Source organism: Somniosus microcephalus, chromosome 9, assembly GCF_052327205.1.
Source record: "Somniosus microcephalus isolate GS21.2 chromosome 9, FLI_Smic_1.0, whole genome shotgun sequence".
Classification (NCBI taxonomy): Eukaryota; Metazoa; Chordata; class Chondrichthyes; order Squaliformes; family Somniosidae; genus Somniosus; species Somniosus microcephalus.
This window is the reverse complement of record NC_140995.1, coordinates 117,531,115-117,554,813: the sequence shown is the minus strand read 5'-3', so window position 1 is coordinate 117,554,813 and position 23,699 is coordinate 117,531,115. Positions and strand designations below refer to the sequence as shown.

Here is a 23,699-nt window from a genome sequence, read left to right as displayed (position 1 = left end):
AATGGGGTACTTTGACTATCCTAATATAGACTGGGATAGTAATAGTGTAAAGGGAGAGGGAGAAGAATTTCTGAAGTGTGTTCAAGAGAACTTTCTTGATCAGTACGTTTCCAGCCCAACGAGGAAGGAGGCATTGCTGGATCTGCTTCTGGGGAATGAGGTGGGTCAAGTGGAGCAAGTGTCAGTAGAGGAACATTTAGGGAACCGTGATCATAGTATCATAAAGTTTAGATTAGCTATGGAAAAGGACAGGAAGCAATCTAGAGTAAAAATACTTAATTGGAGGAAGGCAAATTTCAGTGGGTTGAGAATGGATCTGGCCCAGGTAAATTGGAATCAAAGATTGGTAGGCAAAACTGTAATCGAACAATGGGCTGCATTTAAAGAGGAGATGGTTCAGGTACACTCCAGGTACATTCCCATGAGGGTGAAAGGTAGGGAAACCAAAGTCAGAGCTCCCTGGATAACGAAAGAGATAGAGAGTAAGATGAAACTTGTATTTATATAACGCCTTTAATGTAGTGAAAATTCCCAAGGCGCTTCAAAGGAGTATTACAAGACAAAAAATTTGACATCGAGCCACATAAGGAGAAAATTCGGGCAGGTGGTCAAAGAGGTAGGTTTTAAGAAGCTTCTTAGAGGAGAATGGAGAGGTAGAGAGTCGAAGAGGTTTAGGCAGGGAATTCCAGAGCTTAGGGCCTAGGCAACAGAAGGCATGGCCACCAATGGTTGAGCGATTATAATTAGGGATGCTCAAGAGAATTAGATGAGCACAGATATCTCGGGGGGGGGGTTGTGAGGCTGGAGGAGATTACAGAGATAGCAGAAAAAGCGGGCGTATGACAGATGTCAGGTTGAGAATGCAAGTGAGAACCAGGCTGAATATAGAAAGTTCAGAGGAGAAGTGAAAAAGGAAATAAGAGGGGCAAAGAGAGAGTATGAGAATAGATATGCCGCTAACATAAAAGGGAATCCAAAAGTCTTCTATAGGCATATAAATAGTAAATGGGTAGCAAGAGGAGGGGTGGGGCTGATTAGGGATCAAAAAGGATACCTGCACATGGAGGCAGAGGGCATGGCTGAGGTATTAAATGAATACTTTACATCTGTCTTTACCAAGGAAGAAGATGCTGCCAAAGTCATAGTGAAAGGGGAGGTAGTTGAGATACTGGATGGGATAAAAATTGATCAAGGAGGAGGTACTAGAAAGTTATGGTTGTACTTAAAGTAGATAAGTCACCAGGACCGGATGGGATGCATCCTAGGATGCTGAGGGAAGCAACGGTGGAAATTGCAACGGTACTGGCCATAATCTTCCAATCCTCCTCAGATACAGGGGTGGTGCCAGAGGACTGGAGAACTATAACTGTTACACCCTTGTTCAAAAAAGGGTGTAAGGATAAACCCAGCAACTACACAAGCCAGTCAGTTTAACCTTGGAAGTGGGGAAGCGCTTAGAAACAATAATCCAGGACAAAATTAACAGTCACTTGAACAAGTGTGGATTAATTAAGGAAAGCCAGCACAGATTTGTTAAAGGCAAATCGTATTTAACTAACTTGATTGAGTTTTTTGATGAGGTAACAGAAAGGGTTGATGAGGGCAATGCGGTTGATGTCGTGTACATGGACTTCCAAAAGGCTTTTGATAAAATGCCACATAATAGGCTTGCCAGCAAAGTTGAAGCCCATGGAATAAAAAGGACAGTGGCAGCATGGATACAAAATTGGCTAAGTGACAGGAAACAGAGAGTAGTGGTGAACAGTTGTTTATCCAGACTGGAGGAAGGTACACAGTGGTGTTCCCCAGGAGTAAGTACGAGGACCACTGCTTTTCTTGATATATATTAATGACTTGGACTTGGGTGTACAGGGCACAATTTCATAATTTGCAGATGACATAAAACTTGGAAGTATAGTGAACAGTGAGGAGGATAGTGATAGACTTCAAGAGGACATAGATAGGTTTGGTGGAATGGGCAGACACGTGGCAGATAAAATTTAACAGAAAAGTGCAAAGTGATACATTTTGGTAGGAAGATCGAGGAGAGGTAATATAAACTATAAGGTACAATTCTAAAGGGGGTGCATGAACAGAGAAACCTGGGGGCATATGTGCACAAACCATTGAAGGTGGCAGGGCAGGTTGAGAAAGCAGTTAAAAAAGCATGCAGGATCCTGGGCTTCATAAATAGAGGCATAGAGGGTGATTTTCATTCAGAAGTTGGGAAGGAGGCGGGACTACAACTTTCAGGATTGTAGTCCCGCCTCCATCGAGATGCAGCCAATCCACGCGATTTTAACTTGATTGACCTTGTTGAGCCCGCCCAGCGGGCTCAGCAGGCCAATTAAGGGCCACCCGGCAACAGGTGATGTCACAGACTGAAATTTCATCTGTCAAGACGTTTTGACATGAAATGTCAGTGTTTCACAGCTGTTTGAAGCTGTCAAACACTGACAGTCTTACTTCTAACCTGAGTCCTTCTACACAGACTCAGTTAGAAATCTCACCGGCACAGAAAGCTGCAGGCTGTCACTTTTGACAGATCACAGCCATTCTGCTTTCTGTGCCGGTTAGATGATGGACTCCCGAAACCTAGAGGAAGGAAGGCTGAAAAGGTAAGTACAGGTAATTTAAACTTCTTTATACACTTTAGACTCACCAAACACACTTACCTTTGCACTCATGCACCCATCACTCACCTGAACACCGACATCTCGACCCCTCGTTGGGAAACCCACACTTCAAGCTTTAAAATAGGGATTAGGCTAAAAACTGCCTGTTAACTACCTGTTAACAGGCAGTTAATTGGCACTAATCCCTTCCCGCCTCGGGTAGACGGGTCCCAGCACAGGGTGGGTACCCGCCTCCTTTGAAACTTACATGGAGGCGGGTTGGGGGCGGGATGGTGTGAGGACCCCTAAATTCAGGACTTTAACCCCCCGCGCGCCTCCAATCCCGACTCCACGGGTCAATGAAAATCGACCTCAGAGTACAAAACCAAGGAAGTTATGATGAGCCTTTATAAAACACTGGTCCGACCTCAACTGGAGTACTGTGTCAAATTCTGGGCACCGCACTTTAGGAAAGATGTAAAGGCCTTAGAGAGGGTGCAGAAAAGATTTACAAGAATGGTTCCAGGGATGAGGGACTTCAGTTATGTGGATAGGCTGGAGTTGGTCTACTTAGAGCAGACAAGGTTGAGAGGAGATTTGATGGAGGTGTTCAAAATCATGAGACAGAGTAGATAGAGAGAAACTGTTCCCATTGGTGGAAGGGTTGAGAACCAGAGGACACAGATTTAAGGTGATTGGCAGAAGAACCAAAGGCAACACGAGGAGAAACGTTTTTACACAGTGAGTGATTAGGATCTGGAATGCAGTGCCTGAGAGGATGGTGGAGACAGATTCAATCGTGGCTTTCAAAAGGGAATTGGATACGGGGAAAGGGTGGGGGAGTGGGACTAGCTGAAGTGCTCTTGCAGAGAGACAGCATGGGCTCAATAGGCCAAATAGCCTCCTTCTGTGCTGTAATGATTTTATGATTCTATGATATATATTTATAGCCTGAAAAATCTCTTCAAATAGACTCAAAAACATAGTTCAGGAAATTAGAATGTGATGAAATGTCATCTGCGTAGACTATGATTAATATTTACTTGAGACATCATCCCATGCAGCATTAATGCTTTTCTTGATATATATTGATTTGGACTTGGGTGTACAGGGCTGCCAGACATGACCTACTCTCATGTAAATCATGCTCTGTGCACCACCCTCTCTCTTTGCCCCACAATTGATCATCCACCTTAGGCCTACTCTTTGAAACTCACTCCTTAAATCTCTTTGCCTCTGCCCCTCTCTACCTTTAAAAAAACTAATTAAAACCTTTTGTTCACTCCTCTTATCTCCTGCCATTCAGGCTCAGTGTTCATCGTCATTAAGCCTAATTGTGAAGCACTTTGGTACTTTTTATGTTAAAGGGAATTATATCAATACAAGTTATTGTATCCCACGAGTGGACTGACCATTATATATATTCCTTTTTCAGCATCAATCTTCTCCTTTAAGACCTTTGTTAAAATTCACCTCTGCCCAAGCCTGTGATCGCCCCCTTCTAATCTTTCCTTCGTTGGCGCGAAATCCGCTTTTCCTTACGCCTCTGGAAGCGCCTTGTTATATGTTTCTATCTTAAAAGCAAAATACTGTTGTAGTTGCAGATGACAGAAACTTTGCCAAACACTTTTGTGATCTGGACAGCATCCCTTTAAATGCCATGTGCATTAACAGTGAAAGATTGCAGAGCTTAAATATTTTTTTTAATAAAATCACCTCACTGGAAAGTTAGCAGCTTATCCCATTCCTGGGTAGTAATTCACCAAGGTAGTTAATGATTTACGCTGAAAATTCTGGAACATTTCACTTTTAAAAAATATCATTAGCTTTTAAAGAGTGAATAAATATTTCAATAACGTCAATAATGTGCATCGTTATACGAAATTAATTTTTGTTCCATTTCATTCATTTTCGAGCGTTGCACGGATAACTAACTTCTGGTTTGGGGAAAAAAAACGCTAGGTATCCAATAGCAACCCGTGCGCTCCTTATCTCCTCGCACTTGAGCCTCTGCACAGATCCGAGCCCAGCGATCACCCGCCAACCAGTTGTAGGCGACTCTCACCGCGGCGGCTCTGATTAACTGGCGTCGCCATTTGTTTCACATTCACCTTAGCGACGCCACCTCGTCCAAAGAGCAACCAAGAGTCCGGCACAAAAACATGGAGAACGGCTTTCAAGAAAACGTCTACGAAACCCCTGACATGGTGGTTGAGGTCACTTACGACACCTCCCTGCAGGTGGGCGAAAGGGTGGAATACGATGAGGTTGCCCGTTCCCCTACTCCTTCTTCTTCCTCCTCCTCCTCCTCTTCTGCTTCCAACCCGGAGAGTGCTGACCTGAGCTATCACCAAGAAGCGCTGCATCACAACAGGTCGGAGCACGACTCGCAGGGGCAACCGGACAGTGGCGTTTACCAAGAGGTGTTCGAGAGCAAGGAGGTGCAGAACTACAGCAAGTGCTCCGAGACCTTCAACGTACAGTTCAACGGCAGCCCGAGTGAAAGTGCTGATGACCCGCAGCAATTCGAGATATCTCTGTATGTTAAGGTAAGGAACCTCTTCTGCGGTGTCTGACAGCAACCCACCCTCCCCCTCTCCTCCAATCAGTTCACAACTTCCAAAGATTAGATTTCTTAGCCACTCAAAGTTTGTTTCTAAAATGCTCATCATGTTGAAACAGCAATTTCCAGGTTAGCAAAATCACCAGAATTCCAATTGTTTATCTGACAATACACGAGAAACAATGGAAATGTTTCCGCCTGTGCTGGTTTACTTTACTTGTACTAGGTGGTGGTTCACCCGTAGCCAGGCCAGCACAGAGCCCCATCCATCGCCACCAACAGAACCACTAGTAAACAGGAGCCCCTCATCCATGATTTAGTTGAACCCCAAAGACCAAGAACAAACACATTTCGGTAACTCTTAAAACGACATCGTTCTCCGCATAAGTGCAATCATGCCTATGTACGCCTTCAAAAGCATTGTGAATTCAAAATGTTACAAAAATGTGAATGTAAATTCCTGAGATATAATTAAAATAAATTATACTACGGTCAATTTCTACCTCGAGTTTTATTGACTCTATACTGCCCTATTTAATAGTTTCTTTAAATCCCACCTGTTACAGCTTAAAATGAACCTTACTTTTTCTTTTGAGAACGTTACTGTAGAATAAAACAAATTGTAAACTTATTTTTTAAATTGATGTATTGCAGGTTGGTGTACCGTTGCTGTCACCCTACACAGCCAAAAGCATTTGTGTATCTATAGGTGCTGGCAATCGCTTTTATGTTGGGCACTCGCATCATTGTTGAGAGGGGAGGGAGTTGTAGAGCTCTGTGCACTTGTGGTTAAATGGATTAATTGCTGACTATTTGCTTTTGATACTGAGATTTTTACCAACTACAAAAAGGTGACCGTCAGTACTTTTGAATTGATGATAATAGAATGGCAGTGCAGGTCACCTTAATTTAAATTTATACACCTGAATAATACTGCAGTTACCGAGCTATGCTGTCACAGCACATATATTGAATTGCCTTGGCACTGTAAATGTAGTGAGCTATATCTCACTGCACATACATCAAGCTGCATGCCACTGTACAAATAATAATGAGATATACTGCTCCTGCACACACATTCTGCTATGCACCACTTTCGTGTCCAGCCCTGATGAGGGTTGAATGCAAATCACCACTTTGAATGGAACATTGAATGTTAAAAGCAGTTTGTCTCTTTTAAGGTTGCCAGTGTCTTTTAAAGATTACCTTTGAGAGTGTGCATTTGATCAAATTGAAAGCTCTTGTCTTTATAGTGTTTTCTACTTTTTAAAGGGGAATTGCCAATACCTGTCAAGCAGCCAGTGGAGAGTTCAGTGATGTGGTTACACCAATGACATCACTGACTGTATTTGGGACAAATATAACAAAAATAAATGTGTTGCATGAGTTCATGCTGTAGTAGCATGGATTGTTCCATGTGGCTAACATTGCAGTGTTATTAGCCTTGGAATGTTTCTCTGTTACAGGTGCTATATAAATGCAAGTTATAGTTCTTGGCCTAGATTTTCAGTATAGACAGTTTTGGGGCGCTAACCTTAGCGCCCGCCCGAAGTTAGCGCCCGCCCCAAAGTAGCGCCCCGTTGCCGGAAATTCAGTGGCTTCGCCCTAAGAGGTTGGTGGAGCGCTAAAAGAGGCGTTCCACTACTATCTTTAGGCGCTAAGCCGGCGGTGCAGGGCGCAGCGCACGGCAGACACTCTGGTGCCAGTGAGCTCTTAAAGGGGAAGGGTGCATGTGTTTCTTGCAAAGGCAGAGTCTGGGGGGGAAAAGATGAGGAGGAGGAGGAGGAGGAGGAGGCCGGAAACATAAATACACCATTCAGAACACACTGGTTCCTTCCATGATAGTGCAGGAGGAGGCCCCTTTAATTTGCGCTCCCCAGGGTGTGTAGCGTTCCATTTTACAAACGCAGTGGACGCCAGCCGCACAATCGGGCGGTCCGACTGAAGTTTGCAATCGGGGCGGCCAAAGGGCGTTGCACGAGGATGTGACGTCATTTTCTGCGCGCGCATCCGGGCGGCCGCTAAACTTTGCGCCGGCGCTAACGGGCAACTTAATTTGGGGCGGGGTGCAAACTGCGCTGCGCCCGGGCGCTACACGCATAGCGCCCGAAAATCACTTCTCTTAAGGCGCTAACTGCTGGCGCAAGCAACTGAAAATCTAGCCCCTTGTTCTTCAGTTCTCTGAATTGAGCTTGCCTGAAAATTTTCATTTCAGGTGTTAATGTTCCTTTAAGATGTGAGTGGAAGTAATTAATGGAATCAGGTTAGTTTTTAAAAAGTCCTCTCTTTGTGGTCTTAACTTTTCTTATCCACCTTTCTAATCTATAAAGTTTTACTTAAAAGATTGTAATAAGTATAAGATTACTGTTACTAAAAATAGCCTGTTGGGTAATGTAAGGATCTAAATTCCTTTTAGATTTTCAAATGTGCTTCATGGAACAGATCACAAATTTTATACATTCTAATAAAACCCTGTGAGACAATTTTGAAATACTAAAATCGAGGGCCAAGTGTTAATATGGATCTAATGGGACATTGCAATGCTTGGTTTTAAATCCTGTGGATGATTGAGAAGACTTTAAAATTAGACTTTTGAAATGTTTTGCCGGTTAGAAAAATGTTGTATAGAAACCGGGATGGACTGGTCATATGGGAAATCGGAAATGTCCCAAGAGCCTCCATGAATGGTTCTAGAGTGTTGCATTATTGGTGCCTTTCAATCTTGTGTGAGAATTCCGAAGAATCCGGTGACCTTTCAGGGAGCTAATGTGCCACTGTAGTCTGTAAACCAATTTATTGAGCTACATATTGGCAAGTTAATGCTCAGATTAAATGAAATTAATGATCTAATTGTTAGAGTGATTGGGCATTAATATCTCTGATGGTCTGTATTGCTGACTGCTCAACTGCTACAGCTCAGTACTTGCATCACAATTCAATCTATCAATCCACTTGCGGTACATTTTATTTTGGATTAGAAAGTCTCAAATAGAACAAAGGTACATTATATATTAATCAACTTTTGCCCTCTAATGGAGCATAAAGTTCACTGGAACATTTGATATAACTCTCTTAATTGAGTGGCCAATAGAACATTGACTGAGAAAGTATATAGTAAACATGCACGCCTCTCCTCTTCAATCAGGTTTCTTCCCCTCCCACTCCACCAAAATAGCCTTAACAAAAGTCACAAACGACATTCACTGTGCCTGGTATAATATCCTTCCTCTACCTTTCTGCAGATTTTGACGTAGTCAAATAGACCATCCTCCTCCAACACTTCACCTGCATTATTTAGCTCTACAGGACTACCTTCACTTGATTCCACTCTTAACTATTTTGATCATATCCATCTCTCACAATGGCTTCTCTTCCCACCCCTGCACGTTCACGGGAGTCCTCCCAAGGATCTATCCTTGCCCCCCTCTTTTTCCTCATCTGCATGCTCCTGTCAGACTACTTGTTTAACATCCAGTCTTGGATGAGCTGTAAATTCCTCCAGATACAATTTGTGAGTCCAAAGCCATAGTTTTCACCCCTACCACAAGTTCCGTACCCTTGTCACCTACTCTATGCCATTGCCTGACCAATGTCTCAAACTGATCCAGACTGATTGCAACTTGACATCTTGTTTGATTCTGAGCTGAGTTTCTGACCTTGTATCCTGTCCATCACAAAGACCACCTCCTTCTACCTCTTGTAAGGGGGTTTTGCTACTTGCTTTGGCCAGTCGGTTATGTCTCCGGCTGCCTTATCTCTGAGCGGTTTGAATCGCTCACCCCTTAGTTCTGATCCCCGGACTTATTGGCAGATAGCGATATAGACAAATGAGCAGACCAGTGGTTTGGTACAAAGAAACCCAAAATTTATTAACAGAGAAAATAAGATAACAATACTATACAAAAGGATGATATGAATACAGTACACTTACACTTAACAGGGGAGGCGAAACGGCCATCGAGGGAAAATGGCTAAAATGACAATTCAGCAATCCCCTTAACTCCCACCCTCTACAACTAGCTAGATTATCTTGTGATGGGTCAGAAGTATAATGCTCACCGGTCTGAGATGTTGAAAGAAACCTTGCTCCTTTGCCCTGTTGCCTGCCGATGTCACGTGGTCCCGCTGTGGCACAGACTTCACCGTCCAGGTAGAGATACCCCAGTAATTAAAAGGTCTCTGACAGGGTATCCTACCTCTCTGGACGGGCTCTCCTTCGATGGTCTTCTTCCTTGGTTGAGGGCGCAGGAGGCGAGGCGAGAGAGAGAGAATGGTTGCTCGAGAGGCTAGTTATACCCACCTCGGTAGCCCTTATCTCTACGTTCAGTCAGCTCATTCTTTGTATGATTTGGGTGAGCTCGTTTAAAACAAAAGGTATCGATCTTGGCCCATCGACTTGGATGGCCGGTAATCGGTTCCTGCCGGCTCTGCAGCTGCTCTCCTTTGTCCAACAGGTTCTTTGATGGGGGCCAGCCCCGTCTCGATGGCCCCACTGATTATTTTGATTGTTTGAGCAAACACCTTGATGGCCTTTATGCGTAGGTCTGATTGTAATTGGGTTTGTCCCCAATGCATATGCAAAAGTCTTATCTGGTTTCGTGATCTCCTTGCTGCAGACATTGAAATACACAAGCTGTTAGCTTGCCAGGGTCCGAATTGAAACTCACAGGCTTTCGGTCACGAGGTCTGACCGCAGCCATTTTGTTGTGCCCTGGATTTTAAAACTCAGTCCAACCAGGGTCTCTCTTAATTAAATAATCTTCGGGGATAACTGCCTGAATTTTGCGAAACTTAGTCCCCCCTAGGATACTAAAACTTGCTTGCAGTATCCATGTTCCAAAGGTGAGCAAAATTTTCTGACCCCCCCCCCCCACAAATAACCTTCCCCTGTATTTACCTATCCATAATCCCTCAGCCCACATTTCCCGTACTTAGAGAAAACGCGGTGTACGACAGGCATCTACAGATGGCAAATACGATTTGTTACAAACAATCCAAGCGTGGAGGGGGTCCAACACCCCTGCACCACTTGGTACATTACAAAATTTTTATTCTGTATTATCAAACAGTCACAATCTTTATTAAAATAACACAATGAAACGAAGAAACAATCTTTATTAAAAATAACAAACAACGACCATCACGTTTAAGTGATGCAACGCGAAACTCAAACAGGTGTCTCTCCTTCCACCCGGGCATAATGTTCCTTCCACACCTTTTTAGTTTTAAACTCTAATCTGGGACCCTTTCTCCTACACTGGGTGCACACCAGGTAGAGAACTATCCCTAACTGACACACCACCAGGATGTGGGATGCCATACGGATCCAGGATTTTCAAAAACGTCCCACCAGGGTGGGGTCGTAATATCTAAAATGTCCGCCCCTATCTGGACAGTCTTCTGTTCCAGGGTATAGAAGTGTTTTTGTGACACTAAAACGGCTTTTAGCAATTTGGTGAGGTGTTCTGGGAGAGGGGAAATCTGATAACCGAAATGCACAACATATTTCTGCAGGTGGGTGAAATTCTCTTTCACAGTGAGGTGAACAGTGGAGGGTTCAGGAATGGGGACAATTCGTAGTTGTGCCACTTGAACTTCTGCCTCGGGTTTGAAACAGAAACTGCTGTCACTCACCGCACACCAGCTATGCTGTCCGTACTGGTAGTGAGGCGCTCCTGTGGTGACACAATATGTCGCACCTCCCATATATGCTACCTGGGAGGGAACATGGCCTTGTGCCATTGCCTCTATGGTGCAATTTATAGGTTTCGCGCCAGCAGCTCTGAACCCGCATTGTGGTTTGGAATAGGCATTCAAGTGCTGGGGACACAGGATTATGTGTGCTCCCCGGCTACAGCACCCCGAGAGGTCAGTGCCCGTCATAGCATGCTCCCACTTTATGACGTAGGGCGGGACCGCTGTAAAACGAATGTGTGCACCCCCCTGAATGACTCCAATGTTCTCCACCCTGTACACCGGCGCGGGTCGGGCCGTCCCGCCCATGACCGGCATTCTTACAACTATCCCCATGATGGTGTGGTTGGAACGCCCACAGTCCACTGGGACTGGGTAGGCCTCCGAAGCTAGCCGGAGCTGGCACAGGCTTAATGCATTCTCAAAAGGGTGGAGGGCTGCGAGGTGTTTGTTGCTGATCCAGGAGGGGACTAAACCTTGCTTTAAATCCTCCAGATTGCTGCGGCCCTCACCCAGCAACCATGCCCCATACAGCACGCACACTTCATTCTGCACAGCTTGGTCAGAAGCGTTTCTGTCCTCCCTAATGAGAGCATTAACCATTTTGGCATGTTCCTCCAGCTCCGCTATGATCTCCTTTAAGTGGAGTGTCATGGCCTGGTCCTCATGCAACTCGGAACCCACCACCTCATTCTCATCGATTAATATTTTCTTTAATTGCGTTTTTAAACCATTAATCTGGGTCTGCAGTGTAATGATATCAGCAAATAGTGATGGTATTTGCCTGTTTGATTATTTATGCCTTACCAGCAGAGGGCATGTGAGACAGACAGTTTAGTTTTAGTTTCGGTTTTAGAAGGATCTCTAAGATGGTGTCTCCTGTAATGCTGTTAACAGAGTTGAATATACTTTAGATTAAAAGACATTGGGCTAGAAATTCAGTAAGGCCCCGCCAGCTTTGCGCCCAGTTACCGCCCAAAGAGGGCTTCTGCGCCAATAGAGGAGTTTGCGCTGATATTCAGCGCAGCGGCGGTAGCCGGTAGCGCTGCGCCGGCACCGATGACGTCATCGGTGTGCGCAGTGCCCCGGCTCCGCCCCGATACCGGCCCGACCCCCATATTTAGTTGCGGCCGCCTCTTCTGCAGCGGCCGCAAACAACGTTCTGCAACCGTGGCCGTCCTGCAGCCTTAGTGGCGCTAGTTAAGGCGGAGGTGCGGCCGGCCGCTTTTTCGGCGGCCGCCTGCCCGCACCTCCTTCCCCGGCCTCCTCCACCACCCCCCGCAGCATTGCCGGCTGCTTTCCGCGAGCCCGGCACTTCTCCGTGGTGCCGGGCTCATTTGCCGGCACTATCAAGCGGCGATCTCCCCGTTGCAGGCACCTCCCCCTTAAGAGAAGGAGGAGGCCTGCAGTACCGCAGCCTGTCGCTCCGCAGCGGGTGGCGCAGCGGCACCTACAGCGCTGAAATTCGGTTTCAGTGCCCCAAGCGGGGGCGGGCACACCCTGGAATAGCACCCGGTTCCGACTTGGGGCGCAAAAACTGAATTTCTGACGGTCGCAACTGGCTCCGCGCGCAGCGCTAACTTTTGGGCGCAAGCGAGCTGGCGGGGCCTTACTGAATTTCTAGGCCATTCTCTTTCATGAATGTGTCATCATTGAACCCAAATAGAAATCAATACATGGTGACAGAAGTGGGATGAAAGAGATGAAGAGGAAAAATCTGAAGTTAAATCAGCTCTCCACATATTAGCAAGCCAAAAGAGAACATCGTTACTTACCATAGGCGAATAGCTAACGAAGTGAAAAATGGAAGGTTTACACCCACCGGCGAAGCTTCAGTTGACAGGTAATGTGGCTGAAAATTGGAGGAGGTTCAAACAACGTTTGGAGTTGTATTTAGCGGCAATCGGAGCTGATGAGAAAAGTGATAAAATGAAAGCGTCAGTGTTCTTACATGTCGTGGGTGATGAAGCGCTGGAGGTGTATAATAACTTCACATTCGCTGCTGATGGAGACAAAATGAAGCTGGATAAAATAATGGAACAGTTTGAGGCCTACTGCATACCTTAACGTAACGTGACGTTTGAGAGGCACAGATTTTTCACGTGTACAGAAAACGGGAGAGACTATTGATCAGTATGTGACGGAACTGAGAAACAGAAGCAAAACGTGTGAATTTGGGGGACTGACAGACTCGCTGATAAAAGACAGACTGGTGTGTGGTATTCCAGATAATGGTCTAAGGGAAAGACTGCTAAGAGAGCAAAACCTAGACCTGGGAAAAGCCATAGCACTGTGTAGGGCTACAGAGACTGTGAAGTCGCAGGCAAAGGAGCTGTTCAGTGACAGTAGCTGCAACGTGGATGCAGTGAGAGAACGGATACAAACCGTTTAACAAAAAGAGCGCCAATGTGAAAAAAGAGGCGTGGCCAGCGAACAAATATGAAAGGGGCAATCGAAAGTCATGTAGTCGATGCGGTACACAGCATCCACCAAAAAAGTGTCCAGCATATGGTAAAACATGCAATAGTTGCAACAAAAACAACCATTATGCCCGTTGCTGTAAGAACCAAGCGCAACAAAGCAAGGTCCATGCAGTAGATGAAAGTGAGATAGAGGAGTTCTATGTGGATGTTGTGTCTGAAAACGAAAAAAGAGACTGGATGTTGACACTAAAAGTGAATGACATACACATTCCATTTAAATTGGATACTGGAGCACAAGTTAATGTGATATCAGAGACTGATTTTAAGAAAATTAGACCCAGACCAAAGATACATGGAATAAAAGTGAAAGTGACAGGATACTCAGGTACTAATATACCAGTGAAAGGAAGATGCATTGTCAAAGTAACACACAAGGACAGAGAGCACACGCTAGCATTAATCGTGGTGCCAAAGGATGTGCAAGCCATACTAGGTTTAAAAGCCTGTGAGAGACTGAACCTGGTAAAGAGAGTCCTCGTTGTGGAAAGCGAAGGAGAGACAGTCTATGATGAACTCATGAAAGAGTACAACGACCTATTTAAGGGTCTAGGCTGCCTTCCAGGAGAACACACGATCAGAGTAGATAAAAGTATGCCAACGGTCATATATCCTTGCAGAAAAGTTCCGTTTGCTCTTCAAAAGCAACTGAAGGCAGAGTTGGACAGGATGGAAAGCCTGAACGTGATTCAGAAGATAGATGAGCCAACTGAGTGGGTGAGTTCTCTCGTCGTTGTGGACAAAAAGAATGGAAAGCTCAGAATTTGCCTGGATCCAAGCGATCTAAACAGAGCAATAAAGAGAGAGCACTTCAAGCTTCCTACACGTGAGGAAATCATGTCACAGTTTGCAAATGCAAAGTATTTCAGCAAGTTAGATGCATCATCAGGATTTTGGCAGATGAAACTGGACGAGGCAAGTTCAAGACTGTGCACGTTCAACAGTCCATTTGGCAGATACAGATTCCTAAGGTTACCATTTGCCATTGCCTCAGCTCCTGAAGTGTATCACAAAACTATCCATATGATCTATGAGCACCTGGAGGGAGTTGATACATCAATGGATGACATCATAGTATGGGGAACCACGAGAACTGAGCATGACGAGAGACTGAAAAAAGTGCTGGAAGCAACAAGGAAAACACACCTGAAGCTGAATAGAGAGAAATGCCAGCTTGGGGTGACAGAACTGACATTCGTGGGAGATATCCTTAGCAGTGAGGGCATCAGACCAGATCCCAGAAAGGTGTCCGCCATTGAGAATATGCCAAAGCCACAATGCAAAAAGGACGTGCAGAGGTTTAATGGAATGATCAACTACATGGGTAAATTCATATCCAACCTCTCAGAAAAGATGGCGCCACTGAGAAGACTAACTGAAAAGAACATAGAATGGGAATGGAATCATGAGCATGAGAAGTCATGGAGCGATCTAAAGAAACTGCTCACAGAGGAACCAGTTCTGAGGTTTTATGACCCAGCGAGACCCATCAAGATATCATCAGATGCATCACAGAGTGGGCTCGGAGCCGTTCTTCTGCAAAAATATGACTACTGGCAACCTATTACATATGCATCGCGCTCAATGACAGACGCGGAGACGTGATATGCTCAAATAGAAAAGGAGCTGCTCAGCATCACATACGCCTGTGAAAGATTTCACCAGTTTGTGGCAGGACAAGCAATCGGTGTAGAGACTGACCATAAGCCCTTGATTGCATTGTTCCAAAAGCCACTAAATAGCTGTCCGCTTAGAATACAAAGAATGATGATCAGGCTGCAACGCTATACACTGAATGTTGCGTGCACACCGGGTAAGCTGATGTATACAGCAGACACGTTGTCCAGAGCTGTTGACCCAAGTGAGCCCGCAAACACCAAAATGGATGAAAAAGTGAACGCCTACGTGGACATGATCACAAGTGCACTGCCCATAGCAGATGCAAAAATGGAGCTCATAAAGACTGAGACAAACAAAGATGAAACACTGAGACGACTGAGGAAAAGCATCTTGGATGGATGGCCCAACATGAAGCAAGACTGCTCACCTGACATGGCAGAGTACTGGAACTGCAGGGCGGAACTATCAGTGGTCGAAGACATCATCTACAAAGGAAGTAAAATAGTTATCCCAAAGAGTCTGAGAAAAGAGATGCTAAAAAGGATCCATGGAGGACATCTGGGAATCGAAAAGTGTAAGAAAAGAGCACGAGAGGTGATGTACTGGCCACGAATCAACCAAGATGTGACAAATGAGGTGTCAAACTGCACAATATGCCTGAAATATCGAGCAAGCAATCCGGTAGAACCACTAAAGCCACACCCAGCGCCAGACAGACCTTACCAGAAGGTAGGCGCTGACCTATTCGTATGTCAAGGGAAGGACTATCTTGTAGTCACAGACTATTACTCCCTGTATCCAGAGGTTTGTAGACTGTACACCACCACTGCAGATGCTGTGATAACATGTATGAAAGCCATATTCTCCAGACATGGCGTGGCAAGCGAGGTCTTCACAGACAACGGACCCCAGTTTTACAATGCAAGTTTCCGACACTTTGCCAAAGAGTGGGACTTTGTCCACACAACATCAAGTCCTCACTTTCCACAGTCCAATGGACTAGTGGAAAAATCGGTCCAGACAGTGAAAAGACTGATGTACAAGGCAAAAGACAGTGGAACTGACTTCTACCAGAGCATGCTTGTATACCGCACAACGCCGCTCGAGTGTGGTATGTCACCAGCCCAACTCCTTATGGGACGTCTGCTAAGGTCAAACCTACCCATCCCGGAGAACCTCCTGAAAACAAAAGAGGGGGAGAAAGTGAGGAAGTTCAAAGAACAACAGAAAGAAAAGCAAAAGTACTACTATGACAGAGGAACACAAAACCTACCTGAACTCCACATTGGTGACCAAGTAAGGTTCAAAGACAAAACAAACATATGGACTCAGAAGGGAACTGTCCTGAGTGAAGTTCAACCAAGATCATACACCATTTAGACAGATGAGGGTGCTGTTCTGCGAAGAAATCGTCGGGATCTTCTCATGGGACCAGCCACAGCAAGTCAAAAGACTGATACTGTTGAACAACCTGATCACACAGCAGGTCAAAAGACTGATACTGTTGAACAACCTGATCACACAGCTGAGAAACCATCATCTGAGGCAACAACTCAGATTCAAGGACAATCAATCAGAAAATCCTCAAGACGTGAAGCCTCCTGAGAGACTCATTGAGCAAGTTTAAGGACTCTTGTTATAGAAGGAAGTAATGTTATCTTATTCTTTCTTCAAGTTCTAGTGTATTTACATATTTCATGTGAACACACAAAACAAGGTTAACTAACCTTGATAATGATAATGTAAGTTCATTAAGTGTTACAGTTAAAATGCAGAGTAATACAAAGAAAACATGTTGTTAGATAAAAGTAAAATACTTTTGTTTTAAGAAAGGGAGATGTAATGATATCAGCAAATAGTGATGGTATTTGCCTGTTTGATTATTTATGCCTTACCAGCAGAGGGCATGTGAGACAGACAGTTTAGTTTTAGTTTCAGTTTTAGAAGGATCTCTAAGATGGTGTCTCCTGTAATGCTGTTAACAGAGTTGAACATACTTTAGATTAAAAGACATTCTCTTTCATGAATGTGTCATCATTGAACCCAAATAGAAATCAATACATGCAGCTCGATGTCATCTAAGCTGTTGATGACAGAAGACCCCGTGTTAAAACCAGTTAAAACATCGTTAAAAGCACCCCTTCTTTGTCTCCCAATCCCGTCCAAAAGCTCGTGGGTGTAATAGTCTGGTTCTGTCAACATCTGAAAAATCAAACTCATAGAATTTACGAAACATATCTTTTAAGAGGGCTTGATACAACTGCGCAGTCTCTGTGGGGCACCACGCGGGTAGGTGTACCTCGGTGAGGTTTAAAATCACGGCGGCTACCGCGTAGAGCACCCCTTGATGCAGCACCTGGTCTGTAGGTACTAGCACCAAGCCATTCCCTGGTCCCTTGGTGGTGGCGGGGAATCCCTCTACTATCGTCCGTGACATCTCGGTCGTGGGCAGGGGCTGTCGGGGGCGGGTCACTAGTTCAGTGGCATTAACTGAGATTGGGGAGTATGGGATCGCGCATGCGTCCAGGCGGGACTCCCAGTCCATCCCCCTCCCGTTATCTTGCCACTGGCTGCGGAAAATGATGGAAATGCCTGTGGGTCAGGCCTTCTCTGATCCCCACATACAGACATAGATCCCCTGATCCGGTTCCCACCATTTATCCCAGCACACACTTAACCCACCCCGTGGGTCCCTGTGATAGTCCGGTGAGTGTCGTTCCCCAACTGTTCCCACTCAACTCTGGGGTTCCCCATGCCTTTACTTAGTTTCCTGAGCCACCACCACCTATCCAGGGGAACGTGTCCCTTGCATGTTAAACATATCCTTTTGCCCACGGTGACGCTAATCCTGGGAGTGACGATCCGTATCCTGGGGCACAGGAGGGAGGCCTCCCCGTAGGTGAACCCGGTCTGTCTGGAGTACTGGGACGAATTGGATCCCAGCCACCCCGGCCACGTCCCCTTGTGGAAGTAAGCGGTTGTCTCCTCCGCCTCCCGTACGCCGCTACCGTCGACCGCCACCGGCGCCCTGTTCCCCGAGCACCCGAAGATGTGGTGGTCCTCGATGTCCCCTCTCCTACCGATGCTCAGCCCGAGCAGGGCGAGCAGGATTACGCCTCCGTACATTCCGAAATTTCCTGCAATAGACATAAAGGCATCTAGCTAGGTTCCCTGGAGACTCGCTTGGCTCGGGTGACGTATGGTCGGGTCCCGCGACCTCGACTCACATGGACAATACTCAGAGACGGCTTCATACTTAAATCGAAACTAACTGTTCCTTACTTAGAATTAAATTAAAATAGCCTAACTTAACACTATAAACTTAAACTACTAAAACTATATACATCTGCCGCCCGTCTCCGAGCGGCCAGCTTAATTCCTGCCTGGGCTGTTGCAGGCTGTTCCCTGCGGCATGGCTGCACTGACCTGCACTTCCGGTCCCTTGCAGTCTGTAGCTGCTAGCTGGGGACCTTTGTCTTTCGGCTTCTCCCTGGCTCGGGAGGCTGTCGTTTTAAGCTGGGGAGTTGGTGACCATACCTTTCTGGGCTGGGGCGTCCAAGGGGACCTTCTAGGGAGGGCTACTGGTGGGGCCACCTTGGTGAGTGGACCTTTTGCTTGGACCCCAGCCTTTGTGGGCGCGGCCTGTGGGTTTCCCACAGCCGCTGGCTGAGGGTCCTCTCCCTTGAGTCCCACCACTCCCAAACCTAAGCTGGGGACAGGTAATCCCTCGCTGCCGGCTGCTGGTGGCTGAGGGTCTCCGCCTTCAGGTTCAAAACCTGTGTTGTAAGCGAGGTTATCTGGCTCGGGCTCCTCCTCCTCCCCACCTGAATCCCAGAAGATGGGGGGAGTGGTCTGAACAGGGGGCTGGGTGACTCCTCCCCTGACGCACGCGACTGTGCCTGCTTGCACAGCCTGTGTACTTGAACTTGCTGCAGGCTGGGGATTTTTAACCTCAGACCTTGTCCCAACTGGCTGCTCTTTCTTTTCGGGTTTAAACAACTTACATTGTTTAATATAACTAGCAGCCTGCCAGTAACCCTGTTCTAAATTCTTTCTCCTTACCAGGGTGGCCTTAAAGGCGGGATCTTGGGCTTGGACCTGCTTTTGGTCCGGGGCCAAAGCTACCCCCTGTGTGCCTCCCTTGTCCCGGATTGTTGCCACCGGGCCTGCTCTACAGGGGTCCCAGAACTCTCCTTCCATGTCCCCCTGCTTGGCCACCTCGTCGGTCCTTTGGTTACCCTCCCACGTGGTATGGAGGGATACTAAATCTATGGCCAAAGGTTTTGACCTTTCCCCAGCCTACTCGTTCCCTGTGGATCCCATTTAAGCTAAATGGGACCTTGTTAGACCGGGGTGAATTGGTCAGGTCTTCCGAATGGACCGCCGTGCTGGAAGTTCCAGTGTCCACCGAATATCTCCCCTGCACCGTCTTCACCCCCATCTTAACATAGGGCCTGCTCCCCTCAGCATTTTCGCGGGGACACAGGTCGACAGGCTGTGCTGGTTCTAGTCATTGCGGGGAGTCAGATGGGGCTGAGGGAACTACAGCACCAGTGGTGGCTGCTACTCTCCCCTGACTGGCCAGGAGGAGAGATCGTAGGGACTGTATCGACTCCAGGAATGGCTCGATCGCAGCGGGAGGGGTACCTGGCCCTGCCTTGTGGGCTGGGGCTGGTGAATTCCTCCCCTTATTCTCCTTCCAGGGATTCTTACAATCCTTTCGCCAGTGGCCGTCCTTCCCGCACCCGTAACAGTTCAGCTTATTCTGGGAGGGACGGTTTCCCTCCTGGTGCCACTCTTTCTTATTCTGGCCCCCAGGTTTAACCTCATGGACTTTCCCCTTGGGTTGGGGCGTCTCGATACCCCTTATATTTTTAAATGCTATCGTGAGCTGGCGGATCACCGTTTCCTCGGTGGTCTGGAGGCTACGGGGGTCAAACCAGGCCGCAGCCTGGGCTCGGATTTGGGGCAGGCAGTTTGTCTTTAGACAACGGAGCCAGTGGGCCAATTGGTCTTCGTCCATCAACGTTCGTGCCGGCATTCCCGGGCACGCCCTCCGGTAGGCTGGCCACAGCCTGTCTGCGAACGCCTGCGGGGACTCCCCTGGGAGCTGTACCGTTCTTTCTACACGGGCGAACGGGCTGCCGTCATTCATACCCATGGCCTCCAATATCTCATCCCTTAAGTCATCGTATCCCTTCTGCCCCTTCTTACATTCATCTGATAGGGCCTGGAGGAGATTGCCCTCCAGAGAAAACGGCAGCATCTTGGCTTGCTCTGCGTCATCGCAGTCATTAACGCAAGCTGCCTGTTCTATCTCTCTAAAATGCAGTGGGGGGTCTCCCTTTTCGGAGAGCTTGGGGATGTGACTAACCATGACCCTGAGTTGCTGGGTGCCATGCGGTACCACAAACTGGTTTTGGACGGCTCCTTGTTCGTCGTCATCACCGGGCGGGCCGTACCTCCGTTGTCAGAGGGGGTACACCGGTCCCGACCCCAACCTATCTAGCGGGGGCTGCTGTACCTCCCCTACCACTTCATCTTCCACCCCCCTATGCTGCTAGACCTCCTGAAAGCTTGGAGCTATAGGTGGTGGCCGTGAAACCTCTGGTTCCCTTGCTGGCTCATCTCTTTGCGCTGCCTGTGGAACCGTTCTGCTTGGGTTGCCGGTAAAGTCCCACTGGCCTGCCTTTGGGCTGATAAGGCATATCATCCCCTTAGCCCTCGCTAAAGCCATACTCAAGGTTTCTATCTCTTCCCTACAGGGGCCAGGATCTGCTTCCTCAAAGCCTCGGTCGCAAGCCAGCCTATATGCTGCCTTTACTTCTTTAACCTTCTCCTCCTGTTCTCTTATCTCTTGGGTTAGGTGGGCAATTGTGTCCTGTAACCTTATCTCACTACCTCTTGCCTCTCTGACCTGGAACTCCAAACACTCCACCTTGTACCTTGCGCTACCTTTGATTTTGGCGGTCTGGCATTCCAGGCACTTTATTTTTGCTCTTGTATTATTCTTAACTTCAGCGACCCGGCTCTCCAGGCACTCTATTTTTGCCTGGTGTTCTTTTGCCGTCTGCACTCTTTCTTGGTTTAGCGCCTGAAGTGCCACTATCAATTTCTCCTCTGCTAAAACCTTATCCTGTATCTCTATCTCCTTGTCCTGGATTTCTAGGGCCACTTTCTTAAGCTTGGCAGCCTGTGCTGCTACAACTCCGTCCAACAGTGGGACCTGTTTCTTGTAGCACATAAGCCACACTGCTTTCTCTATTGACCCCTTATGTTGTTTACTGGCCGTCCACTGGGCAGCTGCATCTATGGGACGCTCAGCCTGTAATGAGGTGAATATCAGTTTTGTAAGTTTCGCAAAATTCAAGCAGTTTCCCCCCCGAAGATTATATTTAATTAAAAGAGACACTGGTTGGACTGAGTTTTAAAATCCAGGGCACAACAAAATGGCTGCGGTCAGACCTCGTGACCGAAAGCCTGTGAGTTTCAATTCGGACCCTGGCAAGCTAACAGCTTGTGTATTTCAATGTCTGCAGCAAGGAGATCACGAAACCAGACAAGACTTTTGCATATGCATTGGGGACAAACCCAATTACAATCAGACCTACGCATAAAGGCCATCAAGGTGTTTGCTCAAACAATCAAAATAACCAGTGGGGCCATCGAGACGGGGCTGGCCCCCATCAAAGAACCTGTTGGACAAAGGAGAGCAGCTGCAGAGCCGGCAGGAACCGATTACCGGCCATCCAAGTCGATGGGCCAAGATCGATACCTTTTGTTTTAAACGAGCTCACCCAAATCATACCAAGAATGAGCTGATTGAACGTAGAGATAAGGGCTACCGAGGGGGGTATAACTAGCCTCTCAAGCAGCCATTCTCTCTCTCTCGCCTCGCCTCCCGCGCCCTCAACCAAGGAAGAAGACCATCGAAGGAGAGCCCGTCCAGAGAGGTAGGATACCCTGTCAGAGACCTTTTAATTACTGGGGTATCTCTACCTGGACGGTGAAGTCTGTGCCACAGCGGGACCACGTGACATCAGCAGGCAACAGGGCAAAGGAGCAAGGTTTCTTTCAACATCTCAGACCGGTGAGCATTATACTTCTGACCCATCGCAAGATAATCTAGCTAGGTGTAGAGGGTGGGAGTTAAGGGGATTGCTAAAATTGTCATTTTAGCCATTTTCCCTCGATGTGCCGTTTCTCCTCCCCTGTTAAGTGTAAGTGTACTGTATTCATATCATCCTTTTGTATGGTATTGTTATCTTATTTCCTCTGATAATAAATTTTGGTTTTCTTTGTACCAAACCACTGGTCTGCTCGTTTGTCTATATCGCTATCTGCCAATAAGCCCAGGGATCAGAACTAAGGGGTGAGCGATTCGAACCGCTCAGAGAGAAGGCAGCCGGAGACATAACCGACTGGCCAAAGCAAGTAGCAAAACCCCCTTACACTCTGTAACATCACCTGCCTCTTCCCCTATTTTGGACCATCTCTCATTGAAACCCTCATTTATGCCATCAGCAGCTCGAGACTTGAGTAGTCCAATGCTTCAACCCCTCGGCCTCGCCATTTCTCTCTCCTTTAAGACCCTCATTTGACTAAGTTTTTAGTCACCCCTCCTAATATTACTGTCTTTTTATCCTTACAACTCTGTGAAGTGCCTTGGGACATTGCCTACATTAAAGGCGCTATATAAATGCAAGTTGTTGTTGTTGTAGTAAAGCACGAGTCTTGTTGCAGCTCTTGGATAATTCTTCCTCGCATTCACCAATCGGATGTTTCGTTCTATAAAAGCAAGTTCTTTTAGTACCAAGTCCTCCACATCAATGTCATGCAATTTCCCCCCTTTTTTTAAATTCTTCTTCTTCTTGTGAAGGCTGTTGCTGAGTACGCTTCACAGGTGCCAGCAGCCTTTAGTACCTCACTCAAGTGATTAATCTTCCATGTGGGTGCCAGCAAGCTATTTGAGCATGGAGGACATCAGGGGCCTGATTCATTTCTCACCTGTATTCCACATGTGCACTTTTCAGTAGTGGATACTGGAAAGGTAACAGGAGTAGGAACTAGGACTGCCTGCATTTTGGGTTTTCTCTTCCTAGCCTGGGACACTGAAGTCAATTGTAGAGTCTCAATTGTTCTATGGTTAAATTGACCTACACTGGGGATTGAACCTCTGGCTATCTGGTCTGTATGATGTAGACGTTGCCTTTACCCACTGAGTTCTCTGATAATGTTATACACTTAAGAGACCTCAAAACAATTTTCCTCATGGTGCTTATTTATATACTTCTATAAAATTCGTTTATAAGAGTGAGTTTATTTAATTATAAAGGTGAAGAAACAACTCAAAAGACATTTTTTTTTTTTAAAGGTATTTTTAAGGAAATGTATTCTTAACCAGTTAATTTATTTTGAAAGTTAGATCTTCAAGTGGTTGTAACTTTAAACCTGATGAAGGTTTATGCCTGAAATGTTAACTTGCCCTTTCTCTCCACAGAGGCTGTGCCTGATTTGTTGAGTGTTTCCAGCATTTTCTGTTTTTGTTTCAGGTTTCCAGCATCTGCAGTATTTTGTTTTATGTAACCTGAAACCTGCCTGGTTAAAAATGTTCCAAGCCTGTGATTCGGATGAACTTGCATTGTACTTATGGAATCTCTTTTGCTGTTCATTAACCAGCTGACTGATGAGGCTGTTAACAATTAATTAAAATTTGCTGGGTTTTTT

The 23,699-nt window shown here is 46.5% G+C and overlaps 1 protein-coding gene across 1 annotated transcript in view; it reads left to right on the top strand.

Moving 5' to 3' along the window:
- Nucleotides 1-4,418: 4,418 nt before the first annotated feature.
- The window catches only part of LOC147112619 (chloride intracellular channel protein 5-like), a 229,676-nt gene continuing 210,395 nt past the window's right edge, over nt 4,419-23,699 (top strand). Inside the window, exon 1 of the mRNA XM_085997066.1 lies at nt 4,419-5,164. Coding sequence (XP_085853192.1) covers nt 4,778-5,164 — 387 coding nt within the window. The 5' untranslated portion in view covers nt 4,419-4,777. The remainder of the gene's footprint in view (nt 5,165-23,699) is intronic.